Below are 25,855 nucleotides of genomic sequence, written 5' to 3'. Positions count from 1 at the left end.
TTTCTTTTCTTTTCTTTTCTTTTCTTTTCTTTTCTTTTCTTTTCTTTCTTGTTACAGTCCTTGTTTCAAAGTCAATTTTGTCCAATATAAGTATTGCTACCCTGGCTTTCTTTTCACTTCCATTTGCATGATAAATGCTTTTCCATCCCTTTATTTTCAATCTTCATGTACTTTTTTTTTTTTTTTTTTAAATAAACCCTACCCCAATGTGGGGTGTGAACTCATGACCTTGAGATCAAGAGTCTCATGTTGACTGAGCTAGACATGGCACTGCAATCTGCACATCTTTAGGTCTGAAGTGAGTCTTTTGTAGCCATATATAGATGGGTGTTGCTTTTTCATCCATTTTGTTGTGCTGTCTTTTGACTGGAGTATTCAAAGTAATTGTTGGTAGGTATGTACTTATTGCCATTTTGTTACTTGTTTTATGGTTCTTTTTGGAGTTGTTCTTTGCTTCTTCTATGGTTTGTTGTCTTTCTTTAGTGATATACTTGGATTCCTTTCTCTTTATTTTTGCATATTTATTACTGGTCTTTGATTTGTGGTTTCCATTAGGTTTATATATAATATGCATACAGCAGTCTAATTTGATTATTACTTCAGTTAGAACCCATTCTTTATTCCTCTCCTCCCACTTTATAGGTATACGGTGCCCTACTTTATATGCTTTTATTTTTGTAAATCCCTTGACTGATTTTTATAGGTGAACTTATTTTTACTTCTTTTGTGTTTCCTACTTTTCTTATTCCTACTGGTGGTCTTTACCTACCGTCCACTCAAAGAGTCCCCTTTAACATCCTTATAAGGCTGATTTACTGGTCATGACTTCCTTTAATTTTTGTTTGGGAAACTGTCTCCCTCTATTTGAATGATAACTTTGCTGGACACAGTATTCTTGGCTGCAGTTTGTTTGTTTGTTTTTCCCATAGCACTTTGAATATATCTAGCACTCCCTTCTGACCTGCAAAGTTTGTGCTGAAAAATATGCTGATAGCCTTCTGGAGTTTCCCTTGGATGTAACTTTTCTATTGTTGCTTTTAAATTTTTTTCTTAATAACTATTTTCTGCCATTTTAGTTGGTCTTGAGGTGGACTTCCTTAGTTTGATTTTGTTTGGGGATCTCTACCTCCTGGATCTGGATTTTTGTTTTTTTTCCCCTAGATTTAGAAATTTTCAGCTATTATTTCTTCAAGTAAATTTCTTCTACCCCCTTTTCTTTTTCTTCTTCTGCGATTCCTATAATGTGAATGTTATTACGCTTGATGGTGTTGCTGAGTTCCCTGTCTACTTTCACATTTATTATTATTATTTTTTCTCTTGTTTAGCTTTATTGCTTTCCATTACTCTGTTCTCCAGGTTGCTACTGTTTTCCATCTAGTGTATTTTTAACTTCAGTTATTGAGTTTTTCATCTTTTTTTTTTTTTGTTTTCTATCTCTTTGTTAAAGGTCTTGCTGAGATTCTTTACTCTTTTCTCAAGCCTAATGAGTATCTTTATGACCATTACTTTAAATTCTTTGGGCTCCTGGGTTGCTCAGTTGGTTAAGCATCTGACTTCAGCTCAGGTCATGATCTCATGGTCTGTGGGTTTGAGCTCCACATTGGGCTCTGTGCTTACAGCTCAAAGTCTGGAGCCTGCTTCAGATTCTATGTCTCCCTCTCTTTCTGTCCCTCCCATACTCGTGCTCTGTCTCTCTCTCAAAAATAAATACACATTAAAATTTTTTTTTAATTCTCTATCAGGCATATTATATATCTCCATTTTGTTTAGGTCTCTTGTCATTTTGTCCTGTTCTTTCATTTGGGACAAACTCATCTGTCTTCTCATTTTGTCTAACTCTCTGTGTCTGTTTTTGCATGTTAGAAAAGTTAGCTATGTCTCCTGCTCTTGAAAGTAGGACCTTATGAGGAATAGGTTCTGTAGTGCCCTGCAATGCAATGTCAGTGTCCCCTATTCACCAGAACCTGGAACTTCAGGTGTGTCTCCCGTGAGTGTTGAATGTGCCCTGCTGTTGTGGCTGAGCCATGTTTGCCTTCAGTCCAGTCATCTGCAGTGGCTCTCTTTGTCTTTTATGGGCAGGATCTGGTCTCTGTGGTGTCAGTGGGCCAGTCTGGGGCCCCCTTGGGCTCTAATTGAGTCAGGTCAGGTGTTTGTCAGAGATCCAGGAGCATCTAACTTCAGGTGAACATGGGGGCAGCGTGCTTGGTGCCAGCAAGGCCCTGAGTTAGCAGGGCAGGACCTCCAGAACTAGGGACTGAGTCAGGTTGTGTTGGAGGCAGCAGATCTGCAGAAGTGCTTGGGGTAGTGATGCATGGTGTTAGAAATGTTTATGTGAATCTGCTGTGGGAGGAGACCTGGATTGGAGGCCTGGCTGGAAGGGGCATGTCTGCAGGAGAACTGGGGGCAGGGTGCACTGTTAGCAAGTTAGCAAGTGTTGGCATTGTGCTGGTTCCCAAAGGTGTTGGTGTGTTTATGCTGGGGGTGAAGCATGGAAATGGCACTCACCAGCAATTTTGTTCCTGGAGAAGTCTCTCAAGGACCCTGGCTCTCCAGTACACAATGAGATTTGTATAAACATATCTCCCTCTCATATACCTGAGGCATTGTTCAACCTGCTGTTTCTGTGCTCTATCTCCATGGGGCTGTTTGTTGTGCTGTCTCTTTAAGGGCAAGGGCTCAGTTTCCTTTTGCCCTCCTGGCTCTGCCACCTGTCTGTCCCTTGAGCTTGCTGATTTCTTTTAAAGTTCCAAATATTAAGCCTCGCTGATTGTAAGAACTCTGGAAATTCAGTACCTCTGGTTTCGAAGCCAAATGTCACGAGGACTGGTCTTCCTCCTCTGGGCTGTCTTGGTGTGAGGGTTTATTTCTCTGCTTTCTCTATGCCCATGGTGTTCCTTCCTCTTGTGGACAGTCTTGCAGTTCCATGTGGCTCCCAACCGCATCCCTGTCCTTCCTACCCTCTTCAAAGTGGCCTCTTCTCTACGTTTAGCTGTGGAGAGTCTGTTCTGCCAATCTTTGGGTTATTTTCTGGGTTACTTACACTGAATTGGCCGATATCTAATTGTGTCTCTGGGACGAGATGAGCTTATGGTCCTCATACTTTGCCATCTTCCCCAGAAGTCTCCTGATGTTATGATGATGTTATTTTTGTGCATGTCTCTTAGTATACATGGGCAGGAGTTCCTCTAGGATATATTCCTAGAAGTGGAATAACTGCATCATTGATATGTGTATGCCTAGACTCATTGAGTTATGTCATATTGTTTTCCATAATGGTATTCCAATTCATACTCTTATCTGCTATGTGTAAAATTTATCCTTAACATTTTCAGCAACCCCAGACTTTTTAAAAAAAGTTTGGCCAGTCTGATGTATGTAAAACATTGCTGCTTAAATGCTCTCATCTAGAAACTGTTACCTGTGCACAATGAAATCAAAGCACTGTTCATTGAAGAAGTCTTATGAAAAAAATATTGTCAGCTGCAGCAAAATACTTAGGGATGTGGTTTATTTTACATGCTGGTGTAATGTTAATTTAGAGGCCTACTTTAAACAGCAATGTCAAATGGTATTTTATTGTGGTTTAAATTAATATTTATGTGACTACAAATGAGATTGCGCATTTTTCCATGCATTTCATGCATCATTTATGTTGCCTTTTCAGTTAGAAACCTGTTCGTCTCTTTTATTTTTTTAATTAGGTTGATCTTACATATTCTGGATATTAATTCTTTGTTATATATGTTGTTATTCTCTCAATTTTGGCTTGTCTTTCACTTTCTTTAATAAACAGATAGTCTTAACACTAATAAGTCATTTTTGGCCAGTGCTTTTGCGTTTTGTTTGTGAAATTGGTCCCTCCTAAATGATCAAAAAGATACTTTCCTGTATTCTGAAAGCTTTTAGTTTTGCCATTCAAATGTAAATCCTTGGTCCATCTACATTTGATTGGTGTGTGGTGTGTGTGTGTGTGTGTGTTATGAGATAGGGATCTAAATCTATTCTTTTCCCTATGAATAATCTCTTTTCTTAACACCACCTAATTGAATTATTTGCACAATGATCTACAATAACATTTGTCATATTTCAAATATCCACATGTGTATGGGTCTGTTGCTAGGCTGTTTTTGTTTTATTAATTTGTCTTTCTATACTTGTGCCAATAGCAAAGTGTCTTAATTACCATAACTTCATAACCATTGATCTCTGGTAAGGCAATTCCCTCCACTTAGCTGTTATTCTTCAGATGTACATTGGGCAACTCTGTGAATGTATTATACATATAAAAAGAGAAAAAATTAAATTATTAAGAAATTCAGGATATATATTCCATAATAGCAGAGCTAACATACTCTGTTGAACCTGAACTACATTAAGTTAAAAATAAATGAAGACAGGGGGCACCTGGCTGGCTCAGTCAGTAGAACATACAATTGTAGATTTCATGGTTGTAAGTTTGAGCTCTACATTGGGTGTACAGATTACTTAAAAACAAAATCTTAAACAAAAAATGAAGACAATTGTTGAATTAGATGTTTACTTGGCTTTAGTTTCACGTATTGTAGGTTCTATTATTCTACTTAAAAAATTTTTTTTGATGTTTATGTATTTTTGAGAGAGAGAGAGAGAGACAGAGTGCAAGCAGGGGAGGGGCAGTAAGAGAGGGAGACACAGAATCCAAAGCAGGCCCCAGGCTCCAGCTGTTAGCACAGAGCCTAACATGGGGCCCAAACTCACCAACCCGGAGATCATGACCTGAGCTGAAGTCAGACACTTAACTGACTGAGCCACTGAGGTGCCCCACTATTACACTTTTTAAAGAATGGTTGAGACTCATAAAATATTTAATATTTTTGTTTTTTTGTTTTGGAAACATTAAGAATATAAAAAGTATGGATGTAATGATTAATGTATTTTTTTTCTTTCAAGTCTTGATACATCGTCAAAAGCATGGTCTTTCCAAGACGACTTGTCAGACATCTCTTTATCCTTGTTCTGTAAATGTTTGGGTGCCCAGCAGATATTTTGCTGCTGCTACAAAGTAAGTATTTTTTTTTAATTCATTTTGTTTGCATTCTTTTAAAATTTTGATTAAAAAACATGCTTTGTCCCATATATATGTACAGGGACATATAGCTGTAAAAGTTTATCATCTCTGCTTCTTTGACCTTTTATAGTCCTAAAGAAAAAAATATGACTTATTATAGTAATACTTAACATATATTGAACACTGGCATTCAATAATTAATTTATTTTCCACAGCAACTTTATGTGCAAGCTGTTGTTATAATGTTATGTTTTTGAGTTGAAAAGTAAGGCACTGATAGATTAGATAACTTGCCTAGGGTCACAGAGCTAGTAAGTGTTGGAGCTAAGATTTTGTGATATGATAAGAAATATTTATATTGGTCTCTGCCCCCAGTGCTTGATACAGAGCTCTTAAAACCTCTTGTAATTTTCTGGGTGATAGGAGCATCTTTTGCTCTAATAAGGCAAATCTTGGTAGACTCTTAGGTGAAGGCTGGTCACCAGAAAGAGCAAGCCATGATTAGACTCTTTCAGCCCTGGGGTGCCTGGGTGGCTCATTCAGTTAAATGTCAGACTACAGCTCAGGTCATAATCTCATGGTTCTTGAGTCTGAGCCCCACATCAGGCTCTGGTGGAGCCTGCTTCGGGTTCAGTGTCTCCCTCTCTCTGCCTGTCCCCTGCTCGCTCTCTCTCTCTCTCTCTCTCAGAAAATGAATAAAACACTAAACAAATTTAAAAAAAAAAAAAGAATAATCTTTCAGCCCTGCCAGGGAGAGAGGCTAGAGATTGAGTTCATAATTGATTATGCCTCCATAAAAATCCCAGTACTGTGGGGTTCTAAGAGTTTCTGGATTGGTGAATATATACGTGTGCCAGAAAGGTGACTCACCCAGACCCACTGGAGAGAGAAACTCTTACACTCTAGACTCTTTTGGACCTTCCCCTATGTCCCTGTTCGTCTGTATCCTTTATCATATTTTTTATTGTATAATAAAGTGGTAAATGTTAAGTAAGTGTTTCTTTGTGCTCTGTGAACTATTCTAGTAAATTATGAAGTCTGTGGAGGGGGTCACAGGACGCCTTGATTTCTAGCCATTTGGCCAGAAATACCAGAGGCCCTGAATTGCAGTTGGCATCCAAAGTGGGGGCAGTCTTGTGGGATTGAATCCTTAACTTGTGGGATCTGATGCAAAATCCAGGTAGATAGTATCAGAATTGTGTTCAAGTGTTGGATACTTGGCTGATGTCAGATGATTGGTTGGTGTAGGAAAAAAAAACACATACATTTAATGTCAGAATTGTTTCTTATTTAACTGTATTCCTCGTTTTGCATCTTGCTTGCTTTTAACTTAACAGCATATCATAGGCGTGCCTGGGTGACTCAATCTGTTAAGCATCCAACTCCTGATTTCAGCTCAGGTCATGATGTCACTGTTCGTGGGTTCTAGAGCCACATCGGGCTCCTCCACACTAAACAGCATAGATCGTGCTTGAGATCTTCTCTCTCTGCCTCTCTTCTGCACTTGCTCTCTCTTTCTCTCTCAAAATAAAGAAATAAACTTAAAAAAATGATATATCTTGGAGATAGTTTTAGATGGAGCTGTCTAGTTATTTTTTTTAATGAGATATAATTGACACATAATATATTAGTGTCAGGTGTACAACATAATGATTCAATATTTATATATTTTGGGAAATCCCCATAAGAGTAAGTCTTGTTAATATCTGTCACTATATAGAGATGTACTTTCTTTTCTTGTGATGAGAGCTTTCGAAGATTTACCCTCTTAGCAACTTTCAAACAGACCATACAGTATTATTAACTGTAGTCACCTTGCTACACATTACATTTCCATGATTATTTATTTTATAAGAGGGAGTTTGTACTTTTGACCACCTTGGCCCATTTCACCACCCCCGCCTTGCCTTTGGTAACCACCAATTAGTTCTCTGCATCTGTGAGTTCATTTTTTTTTTTAAAGATTTCATGTATAAGTGAGATCATATGGTATTTGTTATTTTTTGTCTAACTTTTATCAGCATAATACCCTGAAGGTCCATCCATGTTGTCAAATGGCAAGATTTTATTCTTTTCTTATGACTGAATGTAAATATTTCATTGTATACATGTGCCGTATTTTCTTTATCCATTCATCTGTTGATGGACACTTAGGTTGTTTCCATGTTTTGGCTCTTGTAAAATAGTGCTATAATGACCTGCATATAATATTTCATGATGTGAATATACCATAATTTATTTAACCATTTCCCTATTTCCCTCTATGATACACATTTATCTTTTTAATCTTTTGCTAATACAAATGATCCTGCAGTGAATAATCATGTACATAGATCTTGTCAAAGATTATGAATACATTTGTAGTATAAACTCTGAGAAATAGAATTTTTGAATCAAAAGATATGTGCATTTATAATTTTGATAGGTAATGCCAAATTGCCTTCATAGAGATATTGACAATTTATGTTCTTGCCAGTAAATAGTATTAGAATGCCTCTTTTTCCATATACAGTGTAGTTAAAATTTTTGAACTCTGACAATTTGCTGGGTAATGAATGGTATAATCAAGTTTTAATTTATGTTTATTATTATTGAGGTTGTATATCTTCATGTGTTAAAAAACCATTTATATTGTTTATTATGGATTTTCTTCATGTTCTATTCCAATTCTTTGATTAGTAGGAGCTCTTTACATAAAATAAATTAGTACATATTGTGTACTATATATAACCTTTTATTTTAATTGCTGTGGAAGAGAAATGGACCAAGTTCTATGGGATCACAGATATAAGGTAAATTAATTCTACCTGGAAAAGGGTATGGCAAGAAGTATTTGAACTGGGTCCTGAAAGAATTTTGCAGGGGGGTTGAGAAAAAAGTATTTCAGTGGTACAGAAGCATGAAAGTGAATGATATGGACGAATACTGTCTGCTATGGCTTGATATAGGATGAAGAGGGAGGTGGCAGAAATATAACTAGAAAGGAGTCTTCCTTTTCAGTGTGCATAGTACCCAGTGGATTCTTTTTTGTTGTTAAGTTAGAGGAGTATTGGGTTCTACCTGGTTACATCCCTATCCCTCCAGCAGTGAATGAGTGCCTGCATTCTTAACCTCTCTTGATATCATCAGTCTTTATTTCTGTTTCTTCATTGTATTCTAATTTATATCTTTGCTTATTTTTCTTTTGAGCAGTTTGTCTTCTTTTCTGCTTTTTGAAAATATTTATTAGGGATATTAATTACTGTTAGAATATTTTATCTTTAAATGTTTGCTTTTATCCTATAGAAAATTTTCGTTTTATGTCTTCCCCATATTCTCTTCCAGTGCACCTTTAAAAACAATTTTCACTCATCTAAAAACTATATCGTGAGAAATATGCAATGTAAAATAAAACTGGTAAATTATTAGCAGATGATTTCTTTCATGTCTGACAAATGAGAATTATTCAGTAGCTTGATGAGAATCATAGTATTTGTAATTTTAGTGGTGGTTTTAATTTTTTAAGGTACCGATTTTATAGTATAGTAAGAAATAGTTTTGTATGGAAATTTTTTTTTTTTTTTTAAATCAGAGCTGAGACAGGTTGGAGAGGCTTGTGCTTGCTTCTCTCTTCTCTCGTCATCTTGAATCTCTTCACTCCTCCATGTATGTGCATATACCCATGGTTTGCCAGTGGCAGATCCTAATAAAGAAAGGCCACTTGATCATCTCTGACTCTGGTTCTGTTTCTCTGTTGATAATAGGCTCTTTTTTCATGTATCTCAAATTTTTTGACTGTTGAACATCTTGTGTAGAACAGTTGAGACCGAAGTACCTAGTATTTATGCCTGGGCATGCACATGCCTCTTCTTGTCACAGTGTTCAATCAGTCCAGTCAGAAGTTGAGCTAGGTTTTGGTTTTGTTGTTGCTATGGTTACCACCAGCTTCACATTTCTGTACTTTACGTTGTGCTTAGGGTGGGGGCTGGGTTGCTAGAAGGTTTTTCTCAGCGTTTCTGTTTTATGCTCTATTTTCTGCCTTGCCTGTGCAGCTGTGCCTCAGAGGGGGGTCTCTCTGCATACTCTTTCCCCTCCCCTGGTATAGATTGCTGTTGCTTATTAGTGCCTGCTAGGCTGGTGATGGGTGGAGGAGGGATATTCTGTTTTCCAAGTCCAGACTTTTTCTTAAGTAGATGCAGTGTGGCTGGACCTTGGGAATGGGGTTTTCTCAGTATTTCTGTCCCTTCTCCTTTTGGTATTTATTTATTGCAGGTCTTGTGCCAGTGTCCAGGCCCTTCCCCTGCTTTACTGTACTGGTGAGGATACTGTGCTCAGGACTGTTTCCTGACCTACCCCTAAGGGTAGAAGTTTTGGTGTTTTTTTCTTTCTTTTCCCTACACCTGTGCCCTACATGTTTTCAGGGTTACATGCCTGTCTGGCAGCAGTGGCTAACTCTGTGCCTGCACTCTTCAGGAAGGTTTTCTAGTCTCCTGGCCTGCTCCAGTCTTTCCCAGGAGCATCTGGTGGAGGTCTGTGGAAAGGGCCTGTAAATTGAGTGTGAACTCCCCTTGTGTGTGGATTTCCCAGGGAGTTTCTAGTAGTCCTAAAATTGTAGCTGATTTTTTTTTTCTTCTTACCTGCTTGCCTTCTATACTCTGCCATGGGTGAGAGTGTCCTGAGTATGCATATGGAGGGGGCATGAGGAATGTGGACTGATTCTCCTTGGATTTAAGGCTACTTAGTTGCCCTGTGATCTCAGCTTTGTGATGCATTCAAGAAAAGTCATGATTTTATCCAACTCTCTTATTGTTAGTGCTCTTTCCAGTTTTTATTTTTTAATTTTCATTTGTTTATATTATTATTGACTGTTTTATTCTTTTGGCTTTCACATTGTAAGCATAAGCAGAACTTCTGCATTTAGTTTCATGAATAAACCAGTGTCAGAGATATTAGTGAATTTATTTTCAGGATTACACTAAGAAATAAGATGTCTAGATATTTGCATTCCATTAATAATTACATGCCCTAGGCATTTTGTCTTTAGTTCTGTTTAGCTCAGTGTAATTTGACAGAAGTTGTGTATCACCGTGCTGCCCGGATCCTATCCCCCAGTTCCTCTGTGTAAAGGGTTTTTCAGCCTTGAAGGCACTTGGATCTCTGGGGTCACAGATCTTCAGAGGTCTTGAAGTGAGCTTTATTACAGCATTGATTTTGGGGCACCTGGGTGGCTCAGTTGGTTGGGTGTCCAACCGGCTGAGGTCATGATCTCACGGTTCAGGGTTCGAGCCCTGTGTCGGGCTTTGTGCTGACAGCTCAGAGCCTGGAGCCTGCTTTGGATTCTGTGCCTCCCTCTCTCTCTGCCCCTCCTCCACTCACATTCTGTTTCTCTCTCTCTCTCTCTCTCTCTCTCTCTCTCTCTCTCAAAAATAAATAAACATTAAAAAAATTATTACAGCACTGATTTTTTTCTCATTTGAGTATGACTATGGAATTATTTTTTCTTTTACACTTTGGGTGTTAAGGGACAGATGAGGCAAGGGGAGAGTTATTACTTGAGTAGTCTCTTATTACTCATTTAATGTATGTGGTTGAGGTACCAAGGTAACTGCAGCAAAATTCTCTTTGATTCAGACTGCCAGGTATTTCTCCCTCATGTTGGCAAACCCCTTTTTAGTACGATTTTTATTCCCCAAGATTCACAGTATTTAAACTCTCCTGATAGGGCCTTACATTTGCATGAGCAACAGAGTTCTTCTGGATGCGATTCTAATGAATAAAGATAGCCATTTTTTGAAGGGTCATGGAAAATAGGCAGTCAGTCTACGAAATTAATTATTGACAGATTTTATTGTGTGTTTTTTTAACTTTGGAAGAAAGTGTTTTTTTAGAGTCCTATTTGATCTGTGTTATAATGTATTATGCTTTCTTTTTTTTTTTTTCTTTATCCAAAACAGTGTTCTGGGCACCTGGGTGGCTCAGTACATTGAGCATCCAACTCTTGATTTCAGTTCAGGTTATGATCCCAGGGTTGTGGAATTGAGCCCCGTGTTAGGCTCCACGCTCAGAATGTGATATTCTTTCTCTCTCTCTCTCTCTCTCTCTCTCTCTGCCCCTCTCCTCCGCTTGTGCTCTCTCTCTCTCTAAAATAAAATAAATCTTAAAAAACAATAGGGGCGTCTGGGTGTCTTATTCAGTTAATCATCTAACTTGATTTTGGCTCAGGTCAAGATCTCATCCGGCTCTGTGCTGTCAGTGTGGAGCCTGCTTGGGATTCTCTCTCTCCTCTCTCTGCCCCTCTCCAGGTCATGCATGTGCTCTCTCTCTCTCTTTCTCTCAAAATAAATAAACGAACATTAAAAAAAAAAAAAACAAAACCTGTGTTTCCGTTTGTAACTTAAAAATATTTTTCTTGAATCACCTCAAATATTTTGTGAAACAGAGATCAAAGTAGAAGTAAGTAGGGGTGCCTGGGTGTCTCAGTTGGTTAAACATCTGACTTCGGCTCAGGTCATGATCTCACAGTTCGTGGGTTCCAGCCCTGCCTTGGTCTCTGTGCTGACAAATTGGAACCTGCTTTGGATTCTGTGTCTCCCTCCCTCTCTGCCCCTCCCTCGCATGCGTGCACACACACGCACTCTCTCTCTCTCAAAAATAAATAAACATTAAAAAATTTAAAAAAGTATAAATAAGTAAATTGCTATATATCTCAATTCAGTCTCTTTATGTATCAGACTTCTTTTGAGTTTTGCAAATATTTATTAACATAAAAATCACATTTCAGTCCTTGGGAATTTGATATTAATTGCAATTTGAATGGACAGGTTCAGCCATGATTACAAATTTATTGGTAAAGTCAGCATTTATCTAAAGTAAATCTATAGGTTACAGCTAGGACATTTATTTGTTTTATTTTAGATGGAGATTTTATTACCAAAACAGGCGCTCTCAGGATGCCTGGGTGGCTCAGTTGGTTAAACGTCCTACTTTTGATCTTGGCTCAGATTGTGGTCACGTGGTTTGTGGGATTGGGCACCAGTCGGGCTCTGAGCTGGCAGCATCAAGCCTGGTTGGGATTCCCTCTCTCCTTCTCTCTCTGCTTCTCTCTCTCTCTCAAAATAAACTAAAAAAAAAAAAAAAAAAAAAAAAAGGCATGTTTTCCAGGCTCCTTCTTTTATTGGCCTCCCTGTTCTTTTACTAAATATAAAATAAAAAATGTGATTTCTCCACTTTGGAAGGTTCAGAATTTTGTGGACTACTTCCAAAGTAGCTGTTGAGGTGTGTTGTATCCATCCACTGGGGCACCTGCTTAGACTTGTCATCAGTCCAGAAGGACACCTGTGTCCCATTAAAAATGAGCATTGTCATTATCTGCTATTCTGTTGAATTGCTTGTTAGCTGGGAGGATGCTGTTAATTGTGGTAATTAGGATTCGTTGAGTGCTAAAAGAATGGGAGAGAGAGAATCCCAAGCAGGCTCTGATCTGCACTGACATCGTGGAGACTGATGCAGGGCTTGAACACATGAACTGTGAGATCATGATCTGAGTCGAAATCAAGAGTTGGAGGCTTAACTGACTGAGCCACTCAGGCACCCCTAGTTTCTTTAAAAAAAAATTATTTTGCCATCATCTATTTCTTGCACATAAATTTTATAAGACCCCATGTTAGTTTTCTGTTGCTGCCATAATAAATTACCACAAACTTTGTGGTTTAAAACATCCCAAATTTATTATCTTGCAGTTCTGTGGGTCAAGTCAGCCATGGATCTCACTGGGCTAAAATCAAGGTGTCAGCAGGGCTTCTTTCCAGACTGGAGGGGAAAATCTGTATCCTGTCCATTCCCATTTTTGAGAGGCTACCCACATTCCCCGGCTTGAGGGCCCCTTCCTCCATCTTCAAAGCCAAGAATGGCACATTCCCTTTTATGCTCAAATTTCTTTTGTCACTTCCCACCTCTGTCAGATGCAGGTGAAAGGGGAAAGTTTCTCTGCTTTCAGGGACTTGTGTGATTAGATTGTACTCCCTGGATTATCCAAATAATCTCCCTATCTGGAAGTCTTTAGCCCTAAGCACATCTGCAAAGTCCTTTTTGCCATGTAGATATTGCCTTTTTGGAAAGCCATTATTTTGCCTACCACAGAACCCAAACCTTTTTCTAGAATATTATTTAACTAATTTAAAACTTTATGGTTAAAAGATTATAGGTATGATTTGAATTAATGCTGAGAAAATATATTATCTCTAGCTGTCTTGTTTTTTTTTTCTTTTTCTTTTTTTTAGCTTCAAACTCTTACCTGCAATTACCTGCTGAACATATTTTCCTAGATATTTTGTAAACACCTTGTTAGCTTTTGATATATACCAGACCACTCAAGAGTTACTTATCATTGCCCACACATCTATGGCTCAGATGATTTAAGCTTTGGATGGGTGTTTCTTACGACCTTGGCTGAGCTTGCTGCACATCTGTGAGTCTGTAGGTCAGCTGAGAATTGTCCAATCTAGCCTGGGGTTCTGTGGGGGCAGGTCTCTTTCATGTATCTCTCCTTTTCCTGCCTTTGGGCTAGCCCAGGCATGTTCTTATGAAAATGACAGAAATACAAACATTACAAGTGGAAACATATGAAGCCTCTTTTTGGGCTAAACTTAGAACAGAAAAACTGTCACTTTTGCTTATTATATTGGCCACACTAGTCACATGGCCAATCAAGGTGCTAGGAAACATGCTGTACCCCATTAAGTGGGAGGAATTGCAAAGTTACTCAGCAAAGGGACTTGAGAGAGGGGATAAAGAATTGAAGTTAATGATGTAACCAACCCCACACCAAATTCTCTATTGCCCCAAACGGAACTCATCTCTGTGACTACTTTCCTCTCAAGAAACCTGTTTTGCGTTCATTTCTGGTCTTAATGATACAGCTCTATGCCTAGTCACACAAGCCAGAAGCCTAGGAAGTATTCTAGAGTCTTTTCCCCCCTTCTTTTCCTGCGGTATTTTCTTTGTGAATATCTAATGTCTTCTTCAGCCTATTACCATCACTGCTCTGGAGGCTGTCATATCTCCTTGGGAAGCAAGGGAGGGAATAGTCTTTATATTGTGTCCAATCCAGCTTCCTTCAAATCCATCTCTTATAGTCTGTACGAAAATACAGATGTCACTCCTGTGCTGTGGCTTCTCATTGTTTCTAGTGAAGGCCCTCTATGATGTAGATTCTCCAGCCTCATCTTTTGATGTTTTGTGCCCTCTGTTTTACCCTTTGGTTCAGGAGTCACTAAAATATGGCCAGTGGGCCAAAAAATCTGGTCTGCCATCTGTTTTGGTATGGTTCATGAACTAGGAATGGTTCTTACATTTTTTAGTGACACATGAAAATTATGAAATTGAAGCCATTGTTCATAAATAAAGCTTTATTGGAACACATCTACACTCATTCATTCTTCAGTGTCTATGGCTGCTTTCACATAGTGGCAGAATTGAGCTATTGAGATGAGTGACCATCAATTATTTGCTGTCTGGTCCCTTGCAGAAAAATTGTGCCCACTTTTCTCTAGTCAGAATTTATAATGGCTCTCTGTATGTATTCATATTCTATTTGATGACTCAGTACTTTTATTATGTGTTTCTTTGCCTGGCTAACTCTTTATTTTTTTATTTTTTTAATTTAATTTTTCTCTTGCTAATTTTAGTGGTTTTTTTTTAAAGTTTATTTATTTATTTTGAGAGAGAGAGAGAGAGAAAGAAAGAAAGAGAAAGCACACACAAGCAGGGGAGGGGCAGGGAGAGAGAATCCCAAGCAGGCTCCACACTGTCAGCACAGAGCCAGATGCAGAGCTTGAACTCATGAACCAGGAGATCATGACCTGAGTGGAAATCCAGAGTTGGATGCTTAACTGACTGAACCACCTAGGTGCCCCACTCTACTTTTTAAAATAGTAGCTTTATTGAGATATAATTTACATACCATAAAATTCACCTATTTAAAGTGTACAATTCAGTGGTCTTTAGTATATTCACACTTTTGCCATCACCAACAGTGTCATTTTTAGAACATTTTTGTTAACTTACCCCAAAACCCAATGCCCGTTGTCAGTTATGCCCCATTTCTCCAACCCCCTCCTCCAGGCTCGGACAAACACTAAATCTACTTTCAGTCTCTATGGATTTACCCATTCTTGTTCTTTCATATAGATGGAACCATACGATATGTGGTCTTTTGTGACTGGCTTCTTTTCACTGGCATAATGTTTTTCAAGTTCATGCTTTTTGTAGCTTGTATCAGTACTTCATTCCTTTTCACTGCTGATTGATATTTTATTGTATGGATATACCACATTTATGTATCCATCTGGGTTATTGGACATCTGGGTTGTTTTTACATTTTCGCCATTAGTAATGCTGCTATGAACATTTGTGTACACTTTTTCATGTGGTCATAGGTCTTTTTGGGTATATACTTGGGCTGATTCTTATCCTTCAAGAATCGATGTTAGGGTCATCTCTTCTAAAACCTTTCCTTAATTTACTAGGCTGGCTTAAAAGTCTTCCTTATAGCTTTGGCCTGGCTCTGCTAACACTGTCAGAGTACTTACCCCACTGTATTGGAATTATCTGTTTGCATGTCTGTCTCCTCTACTCCTCTAAATTTCTGGAGAGCAGCATCAATGCCTTATCTAACTTTGTATCACCTGCAAACAGTACAAAAGTTCACTTGATATTCGTTGAATTAGAAAAACTGTAAAACAGTCTATGCTTTTGAATTAAAATACACTTAAAAAAATTAAAATAAAATAAAATTTATATTTCATTATTTTTTCTGTCTTACATTCATTGGCTTTTTTGAAAAAAGTTTCTTGGGACGCCTGGGTGGCTCAGTTGGTTGAGCATCCAACTTCTGCTCAGGTCATGATCTCACGGTTTGTGGGTTCAAGCCCCACATCGGGCTCTGTCTGTCAGTGCGGAGCCTGCTTCTGATCTTCTCTCCCTGTCTCTCTCTGCCCCTCCCCTACCCATGCTCTCACTGTCTCAAAAATAAGAAAGAAATATTAAAAAAACAGTTTCTTGGACTATGTATTGAGTAACTGATCTTGAATTTATCTTTTTTTAAGGCCTGCAAAGAGCACAAAAAAAGGTGTAAAAGACAAAACATCAGATGAGAAAACAGATGAAACAGAAAAAATAAAGTCATATTCCTTTATGGAAGGCGAACCTGAGGATGATGTCTACTTAAAACGCTTATATCCAAGACAGATACACGAGGTGGAGAAGGCTATTCAGTTACTTAAGAAATTTCAAATTCTAGACTTTACTAATCCAAAGCAAGGTGTTTATCTTGATTTGACACTGGATATGGCACTGGGGAAGAAGGTATGTAGACTCAATTAAAAAAAATTTATTTGTGAACAGTGGCTATATGAATTGCTGTTTCTTAATTTTTCAAGGTCCTGTTCCATATAACAATTTTTAGAAAATCTTATGCTTTTTCTGTACTTCAGTATGAAAAATGTTTGTCTTTACTTTCAAAATATAAAGTAGAATGTTGAACATATTCTGCAGAGTTGATGAACATGTATCTCCTATTCACCTGAAAATCACTGGTACAAATGTCAGCAAATTGGTGTTAAAATTAATTGAGGTATTGCTGTAACTTTGAAAAATGACTTAAGCTGCCTGGGTGTCCTATTCCTTTTCTGTAAATGAGAGTTTGGGATTAGCTCAGTTGCTTCAGGTGTGTTCCTTAGAGTCCTGCGTTGAGACTAAGTTTGCATGGATGGGGTGCCATGCCCGTCGTTCTTACTTTAGCCAAAACCTTTCTGCACTCTTTATATGCAGTTCCATGGAAGACTTTTGTTTATAAAACTCTAAAAGTAGTAAAAATGCTGAGTTAGAGCTGAGGTCCATTACAGCTCTAAATTTTTTAACTGTCTTAAGAAATCTAATTTTCTTGGAAGCAGTGTTTTAATTTTTATTCCAAGGATGTCTTTTTTTGGTCAAACTGAAAGGTACAGGTTTTAAATATAATTGAACAACCTCAACAGCAACAATAGTTGAACACTTAGGAGGAGGAGTACAGTGTAGTGCTTAAGAGAATGGGCTCTGGAATCAGATTACAGTATAGGTCAGAAGCTTGATGTCACCACTTACTTGCTCTTTGACTTTAGGCTTACAGTTTAACCTCCTCAGATCTATATTTCTACCTCTTTAACTTTTTTCTTTTTTACATTTATTTATTTTTGAGAGAGAGAGACAGCGTGAGCAGGGGAGGGGCAGAGAGAGAGGGAGACAGAATCAGAAGCAGGCTCCAGGCTCCGAGCTGTCAGCACAGAGCCCAATGTGGGGCTTGAACCCACGAACTGTGAGATCATTACCTGAGCCGAAGTCGGATGCTTAACCAACTGAGCCACCCAGGTGCCCCCGATTTTTCTCTCTTGATAAAGGGAGATAAAATGCTTAGTTCATGCGGTTTTTCAGAGGTTTAAATGAAATAATGCATGTAAAGGACTTGGTAAGTGTTTAATTATCACAACCAACATTTATGGAAACTTCCTGTGTGCCAGCCACAATGCTAAGTGCTTTGCATGCATTTTCTCACTTAATACTATAATAATCTCAAAAGAGGAAGCTGAGACATAGAAACTGAAGTAACTTCTTCTAGGTCACAGGGTAGAGGGTAGAATTAGGATTTGAATCAAGGTCTTTCTCATTTCTTAGTTCTTATTTATTAGAAACAGTTTATACTGACCATGCTGTAATTTTATTTTATACTATAGTGTTACTGTCCTTTTATTTTAAAAATGTTTTAGTATCCAAGATGGTCATTTTCTCAGTCAGCCATTAATGTATAGTTGACCCTTAAACAACATAGGTTTGAACTGTGAGGATCTACTTACATGCAGAGTTTTTTTGATAAGTACAGTACAGTACTGTAAATATATTTTCTATTCCTTATTTTCCTAATAACATTTTCTTTTCTCTAGTTTTCTTTGTTATAAGAATGCAGTATATAATACATATAACATACCAAATGTGTATTAGTTGACTGTTTATGTTATCAGTAAGGCTTTTGGTCAATCGTAGGCTATTAGTAGTTAAGTTTTGGGGAGTCAAGTTTATATGCAGATTTTCAGTCGTGTTGGAGGTCAGTGCTCCGAACCCCTGAGTTCTTCAAAGGTTAACTGTAGTTTATGATGAAGACATTGTAGGATGACAGACTTCATTTCATAAGTGAAAAACACTTGTAAACTAATAACATTGAAAGGGTACTGTTGTCTTCCTAAGACATTTTTTTGTTTTTGATAGAGTGCTTGTACAACAAGCCAATATTCCCCCAGGGGATGCTTTTATTGTGATTACTTGCCATTAAAAAATTTACTGAAACCCGGTTGTGACATGTTAATGGCAAAGGAATGCCAGTCAATAAAACTGAGTCTGATACTAAAATATGTGTAAGAGTTTGTGCCCTCTGAAAAAAAAAATCCCCCCACCCCCCAAAAATTCTCAGGTGGTTATTTCTACTCAAAGTTTTGCTAAAAAGATAACCTTTCAGTTTTATTTAGGGAACAACACATTTTCTCTTTCTTCTAGACCTTAAAACTGCACCAGAACTGTGGGCCTACAACTTGTTTCCATTTGAATTCTTTCTGAGTGATATGAGCCACAGGGCTAGACAGGTCCTTGGCTAGGAAACTGAACAAATTAGTTCTGAGGTCCTGTAGAATCTCCACCCATATTTGGGTGCCTCAATGCATGCCATTATATATTTTGGATTTTCCAACTGTCTTCTCAAATATCTCTGGAAGTGGGGGGGCAGTCCATGTTGTTTCAAAATAGTCCCACACAGAAGAGCCGTTCAGGCTTGGCAGCCTGTCTTAGATTTAGGGTTAATATCACATAATTATTTAGAGCCAATGGTGGAAACTAGGGATCTCCTACTGAGCAGATTAGCTGGATATTTTTTGTTGTCCAGTATGCATAGCTACACTCCTGTCCTCTTTGATGGTGACAAAAATTGCATGTTCTTTTGAATTTACTTCAAGGCAGTAAACATTTATTGATAACCATTATGTAGAAATCATTGTACTAGGTGCTCAGGAAGATATGGATATGCAAGTACATCTCTTAATATATGAGTGGCTGTGATGAATGATACAGAGATAGAAGCCAAGTGCTGTGGTAGTATGGAGGTGAAGAGATTTAGACTTTCATTTATGGTTTCTTATGAAAGAAATATAGTCTGTTATTTTATTTTTTTAAATGTTTATTTATTTTGAGAGAGAGAGAGAGTGGGAGAGGGCCAGAGACAGAGGGAGAAAGAATCCCAAGCAGGCACTGCACTGTCAGCACAGAGCCCGACATAGGGCTTGAACTCACAAACCATGAGGTCATGACCTGAGCTAAAATCAAGAGGTCAAACACTCAATTGACTGAGCCACCCAGGCACCCTGAAATATAGTCTTTATGCTTTAAATTATAATCTGTGAATAGTTCTGGATTAATTAAAGGACATATGGTAAAATTAAAATGTTGAAAATAAAATGTCAGTTTTGTTTTTTATAGATGCGAGACATAGAAAATATAAATGAATTTTTCATAATTATTTTTCCATTGTTGTGTATTTAGAAAAAAGTGGAGCCGTTTGCCAGTGTTCTTAGTTTTCCATACCCGTTCGTTTCAGAAATCAATAAAGTTGCTGTATTTACAGGGGTGAGTAACCTTTGTTAACTTTTTATATAATTTAATTTTCTTTACATATAACATTAATCAGTGCTTAGATCAGCTGAATGAGACTATTCATGTAGTCATTTTTTCATTTGAGGTTATGTTATTAGTTTCAGAAAGAGCTAAATTAGAACATTAATTTTATCATTATTAATCTATCACATTATGTTTCTCACAAGAAACTAAAGAGAAATAGAGAATTCGTCCATCCTACTAGCTCCTGCTATTTGCACTAAGTCCTCTCCTCAAACAAAAACAATAAAATTATTTTAAAGGTAGGCCCACTTAGTCCTATGTAGACACAGAAACCACACTTTTTTTTAATTTTTATTTTTTTTTTAATGTTTATTTATTTATTTTTTTTTGAGAGCGAGAGCACAAGCAGGGGAGGGGCAGGGAGAGAGGGAGACACAGAATCTGAAACAGGCTGTAGGCTCCAAGCTGTCAGCACAGAGCCCTATGTGGGGCTCAAACTCACAAACCATGAGATCATGACCTGAGCCAAAGTCGAACGCTTAACCAACTGAGACACCCAGGCATCCCAAGAGACCACACTTTTAAAAATATCTAGTCTGGAAAGACAGGAAAGTCGAGCTTGTAACAAATAGTCATATGGCTCTTTGTCAATCTTGTGTTATAAACATTTATTTGTAATGTATTTATGAATTTGTCTTGTAGAGTGTTTTGATTATTCTGTATGTGCCTTACTTTCAAGGAAGAGATTCTTTAACTTCTTTCCAGCAAAGTGGAGCCAAGAGCTGTTGGAATGCTACAAAACTTGAGTAACTTAAGGGAGTGATATATTTTCAAAGTAAAACCAAATGACATAAACGGAACATACAGAAAGAAAATAACTAATACTGTATATTTTTCTTCTGGATTTTCAGACAACTGGCTAAATTTTTTTAAGTTTTTATTTTAATTCCACTTAGTTAACATACAGTGTTATGTTAGTTTTAGGTGTACAATATAGTTTTGATACTATCATTTTTAATGTAATTTTTCCTCTTCTATATTGGTTTGATGTCTCCATTTAAATTAGCAAAACTAAATGTATTTTAATCTTTTATTTTTGAAATATGATGTATTGAAGGCATTGGAGAGTTAGATTGGGCTTGGTAGGTTCCTAATATGTCATTTCAATGTATTTCGTCATGTCGTAGTCAAGAAACACCTTAATCACCTACAAAGTAAACTTGTTCCAGATATAATATTTCTGATGCAACTAATACACAGTTGATACATTTTTAATTAAGAGTAAAAGCCACAATTTTTACTTTGAAATGTGATATTTTTTCTGACAAAATACTTGAAAGCAGACTGAATTTATTTAAAGATTGATGTTCAAGCTATTGTATTTTGATAGAATGCATCAGAGATTAAAATAGCAGAAGAAAATGGAGCTGCATTTGCTGGAGGAACTAGTCTGATTCAGAAGGTACAGTGTTGTTTCATGTTCATTAGTTATAGAAATTGTTCTGTTATCTTTGCCATCCATTGATTTATTGCATGTGGAACAGAACCACTGTACTTATATCTTTTGATAAATGGTTAGTAAAGCTTTGTAAAGCAGTGAAAAATTTTCTTACTCTTTTGAGTCTCATAATCAAGCTAAGAAAAAACTATTCACACAGTCTGATATTAATTATGCTTGATTTATATTGTGATTTTTTTTTTCCTTGCTTCCTGTATGTTTGTGAGAGTTTTGTGGGTAGACTGGAAAGGGTGCTATGACTCTGTGATTTTGAATGCAAGATTTAAAATGAAATTTAAATTATTCATGATTTGAAGATCAGATATTTGTTTTGCCTTCTTAGAGTGAAAAGTGTGATTAAATTTACAGATCACAAGGAATAGTATCTGACCTCTGTAGTAATATGATACTTCTCATTACTCTTGACTTGTACTCCTCAACCGCTTCAGAGTGGCATAGGCTCAGCACGAGACACCAAGTGGCTCTGTAGCCTGCCTGGAGAAAGTAAAGCATTTGTGGAGCAGGCTTGAAACCAGAACAACTTGTTTTTGTTTTTTTTTTAAGAGGTGAGAAGAAGAGGCATGTCTATTGAATTTTGGGAGTTATTTCTGAAAATACAAGCGATTTTCCTTAACAGTTTCTAAAATCTTCTAAATTTAATCATTTAACATTATTTGGTTTTAGAACAGGAGAAAGTGATTTGAAAACTTATCTTTGTTCCATATCCATATTTTGATTTCAGGAAAGTTTGAACTGGGCCTTTCCTTTGGGATGTCCTTGTAGTTTGTTTTTTTCCCCACCCCAACAGTACTCTAAATGTGGTAGGGATTCTGGATTTTTAAAAAAAAATTTTTTTTGTTTTCAATGTTTTATTTTTGAGAGAGAGAGAGAGAGAGAGAGTGCGAGCAAGGTAGGGGCAGAGAGAGAGAGAGACAGAATCTGAAGCAGGCTCCAGGCTCTGAGCTCTTAGCCCAGAGTCAGACGTGAGGCTCGAACCATGAGATCTTGATCTGAGCAGAAGTCAGACGCTCAACTGACTGAGCCACCCAGGCACCCCTAGGATTCTGGATTTTTAAGGAAGAGTCTCCAGAATGATTTTTGGGAGTAGCACTAATGGAAAATACAAAGAGATTATGTTTTCATAATCTGAGTCAAAGTCAGAGGGTGGTACCCAGTTCTTTCTGATGCATCATAAACTTTAACTTAATAAAATTTTAACATTCTCTTAATTTTTAAAAAATAAACAATATCAGAAATTCTTTGGAATTAGAGAGTAGAGCTTAGTTTCCAGTATGGAAGGTCTTAGAGTAGAGATTTCATATGCAGTTCTTTAACATTTCAAAATTGCCTCTGCTTTCATATTTCTATGAATGAGAGCCCTGGATTCTGGAACCACATTACATGTGCTTAAAATCTGGGTCTGCTCTTTATGACTGCATAGACTGACTAATCCTCCCTAAGCCCTCTGTTTCCTGATCTGGGATGTGTGGTCAATATTAGTACTGGCCTTTTAGGGATATTGTAAAGACTAGATGAACTAAATCATGTGACATATTTAGCAGAATGCTTGGCAAATGTGGTAAGTGCTTGTTTAATGCAAATATTATTGTTAAGGGGACCATAGTAAGTTATTTAGGGAGTAAAGAATTTGTAAAAATAAGAATAATAATAGGAAGATAAAATGCCAGAATCTGCTTAATTTTGCCATGGTTCAAGATTTTAGGGTTTACTGTATAACCCCAAACCAAGTCGTGGAATGACATATTGTGGTGAAATATTACATGGAAAAAGAATCATTGGTAAAATATTTATTGTCTAGGCAGTATTATTCTAAAAAGTTGCTTCATTTTGTAATCAACTAATTGTAGTAGTCTACTAATTAATTTGGATGTTTGCCTGAATTAATTAAAAACTCTTTTAAAAATTAAGTATTATTCTTTTTGCTATTAAAATGAATTACAATATGGGTAAATAAATTATAAGTGAATTTGTCTTCAACCATACTCCTCTTTTATTTTTAGTTATTGGAGGCAAATAGAATTTTAGTTTCAGTTCTTTGTGAAAATAATTATAGATTAGTTTTTTTGATGCTCTAAATTTAGGAAAGCAGTGTGGTTGCTAGTGATTTGGTTGCTAGTGGTTATTTGAGTGGTATTAATTTTACATGTGATATATTGCAAAATTTTCAACATTGTTTCTTTAGTTTTAATGGACATATGAATTCAACTTTGTAGGATTGTATGCGCCATGTACACATTAGTCCTGTCTTCTACTTTATTACACTTTCACCTAACATAACCCCATGGAAACATTAAACCTAGTAATGTTTAGAAACCTTTCTTTCTTTCTTTCTTTCTTTCTTTCTTTCTTTCTTTCTTTCTTTCTTTCTTTCTCTTTCTTCTAAAGGATGTGGCTGTTTTTAAAAGAACATCAGAAAATGTTTTGGTTCTCATGTTTTTCATAATTGGTAAATGTGTCTGTAGGATCTTTGTGTTTGAAGAAAATAATTTTGCTTAATGTCTGCTTTCTAAGGGAAAGTATAAGGGAAATTACTACATTATACTTTTATTTTTAGAAGGATAAAGCTTTTCATATAATTTAAGGTTATCTTTTTCCCCTGAATTTCAGATTTTGGATGATGAAATTCAATCAGACTTTTATGTAGCTGTTCCAGAAATAATGCCTGAGCTTAATCCATTAAAGAAGAAACTGAAAAAAAGATTTCCAAAACTAACTAGAAGTAAGGGAGAATTCTTTTTGTTATTTTATGCTGTCAATAACTTTCTAATATGTATGTTTAGTTATAAAACAAAATTCCTAATATATACATAGAATTAATAATATGTTCTGGTGTTTGAATTTCGTGTTATATAAGAACATGTAGATTTGATTCTTTTTTTTCCTTTGGCATTAATATCGGTAATCTAATAATTTAAAAACCTAGTTACTTTATAATACCAGTTCTTTAAATTTAAGCCATATTCAAGTTTGAAATTAATGGCACATATTACCCCCTGGGTATGTTCTCATTATACTATTTTATACCTCTTTATCAATGTAATATGTATGCTTATTTATTTCAGCATTCTCTCTCTTTCTCCATTTATATATATATATATACATATATATATATATATATATATGTATATATATAAATGCTTACTTTGTGCATGACTCTGCAGATATTTCCCTTAAAGAACTTTCCCCTCATGGATATTTCCCTCTTACGAAATCTAGTAAGAGGTAATGTTGCTACATAGATAGCCATATCGTGAAGTATTGTATGAAAAATTCGCAAGGTGCCAAAGGTGTTCAGTACAGGAGAAATTTATACAGGAGTAGGGAAATCAGAGAAGACATGCTGAGGGAGGTAACATTTAAACTGTAACTTGAGGGGTGTCTGGGTAGCTGAGTCAATTAAGTGTCCAACTCTTGATCTCAGCTCTGGTCATGATCTCACAGTTCATGAGTTCAAGCCCCACGTAGGGCTCTGCACTGATAGTGTGGAGCCTGCTTGGAGTTCTCTCTCGCTCTCTGTCTGCCCCTTTCCCACTTGTGCTCTCCCTCTCTGTCTCTCAAAATAAATAAACTTGAAAAACAAAAACAAAAAACAAAAAACCCTGTGACTTGAGAGGCGCCTCACTGGCTCTGTTGGTAAAGTGTGTGGGATTCTTGATCTTGAGCTTGTGAATCGGGCCCCACCTTGGACATGGTGCCTACTTAAATAAACAAAAAACTGTACCTTGCATAATTGGATGAGTAGATTAAGGGGAATATTATTTAATTTTTTAAAATATTTATTTATTTATTTATTTATTCTTTTTTTCATTTTATTTTTTTAATTTTTTTAATTTAATTTTTTAATTTTTTAATTTTTTTAATTTTATTTTTAATAAAAATTTTAATTTTTTTTAATTTTATTTTTTAAAATTTACATCCAAATTAGCATATAGTGCAACAATGATTTCAGGAGTAGATTCCTTAATGCCTCTTACCCATTTAGCCCATCCCCCCTCCCATACCCCTTCCAGTAACCCTCTATTTGTTCTCCGTATTTATGAGTCTCTTATGTTTTGTCCCCCTCTCTGTTTTTATATTATTTTTGTTTCCCTTCCCTTATGTTCATCTGTTTTGTCTCTTAAAGTCCTCATATGAGTGAAGTCATATGATATTTGTCTTTCTCTGACTGACTAATTTCACTTAGCATAATACCCTCTAGTTCCATCCACGTAGTTGCAAATGGCAAGATTTCATTCTTTTTGATTGCTGAGTAATACTCCATTGTATGTATGTGTGTGTGTATATATATATATATATATATATATATATATATATATATATACACACCACATCTTCTTTATCCATACATCCATCAATGGACATTTGGGCTCTTTCCATACTTTGGCTATTGTTGATAGTGCTGCTATAAACATGGGGATGCATGTGTCCCTTTGAAACAGCAGTATCCCATGGATAAATGCCTACTAGTGCAATTGCTGGGTCATAGGGTAGTTGTATTTTTAGTTTTTTGAGGAACCTCCATACTGTTTTCCAGAGTGGCTGCACCAGCTTACATTCCCAATTGTTTATTTATTTTTGAGAGAAAGAGAGAGAGACAGACCGTGAGCGGGGAGGGGTAG

General features: G+C 36.7%; 1 protein-coding gene across 3 annotated transcripts in view; it reads left to right on the top strand.

Moving 5' to 3' along the window:
* MRPL1 (mitochondrial ribosomal protein L1) overlaps positions 1 to 25,855 on the top strand; it is a 99,064-nt gene that overhangs the window by 9,914 nt on the left and 63,295 nt on the right. For all 3 annotated transcript variants that reach the window (XM_040480485.1, XM_040480471.1, XM_040480476.1), the window contains exons 2-6: positions 4,930 to 5,041; positions 16,132 to 16,390; positions 19,643 to 19,726; positions 21,108 to 21,179; positions 23,844 to 23,955. In XM_040480485.1, coding sequence (XP_040336419.1) covers positions 4,930 to 5,041; positions 16,132 to 16,390; positions 19,643 to 19,726; positions 21,108 to 21,179; positions 23,844 to 23,955 — 639 coding nt within the window. The remainder of the gene's footprint in view (positions 1 to 4,929; positions 5,042 to 16,131; positions 16,391 to 19,642; positions 19,727 to 21,107; positions 21,180 to 23,843; positions 23,956 to 25,855) is intronic.

This window comes from Herpailurus yagouaroundi, unplaced genomic scaffold, assembly GCF_014898765.1.
Source record: "Herpailurus yagouaroundi ecotype Mexico unplaced genomic scaffold, PumYag 28, whole genome shotgun sequence".
Classification (NCBI taxonomy): domain Eukaryota; kingdom Metazoa; phylum Chordata; class Mammalia; order Carnivora; family Felidae; genus Herpailurus; species Herpailurus yagouaroundi.
The sequence above is the reverse complement of the archived record's forward strand: the minus strand, read 5'-3'. Positions and strand labels throughout refer to the sequence as shown.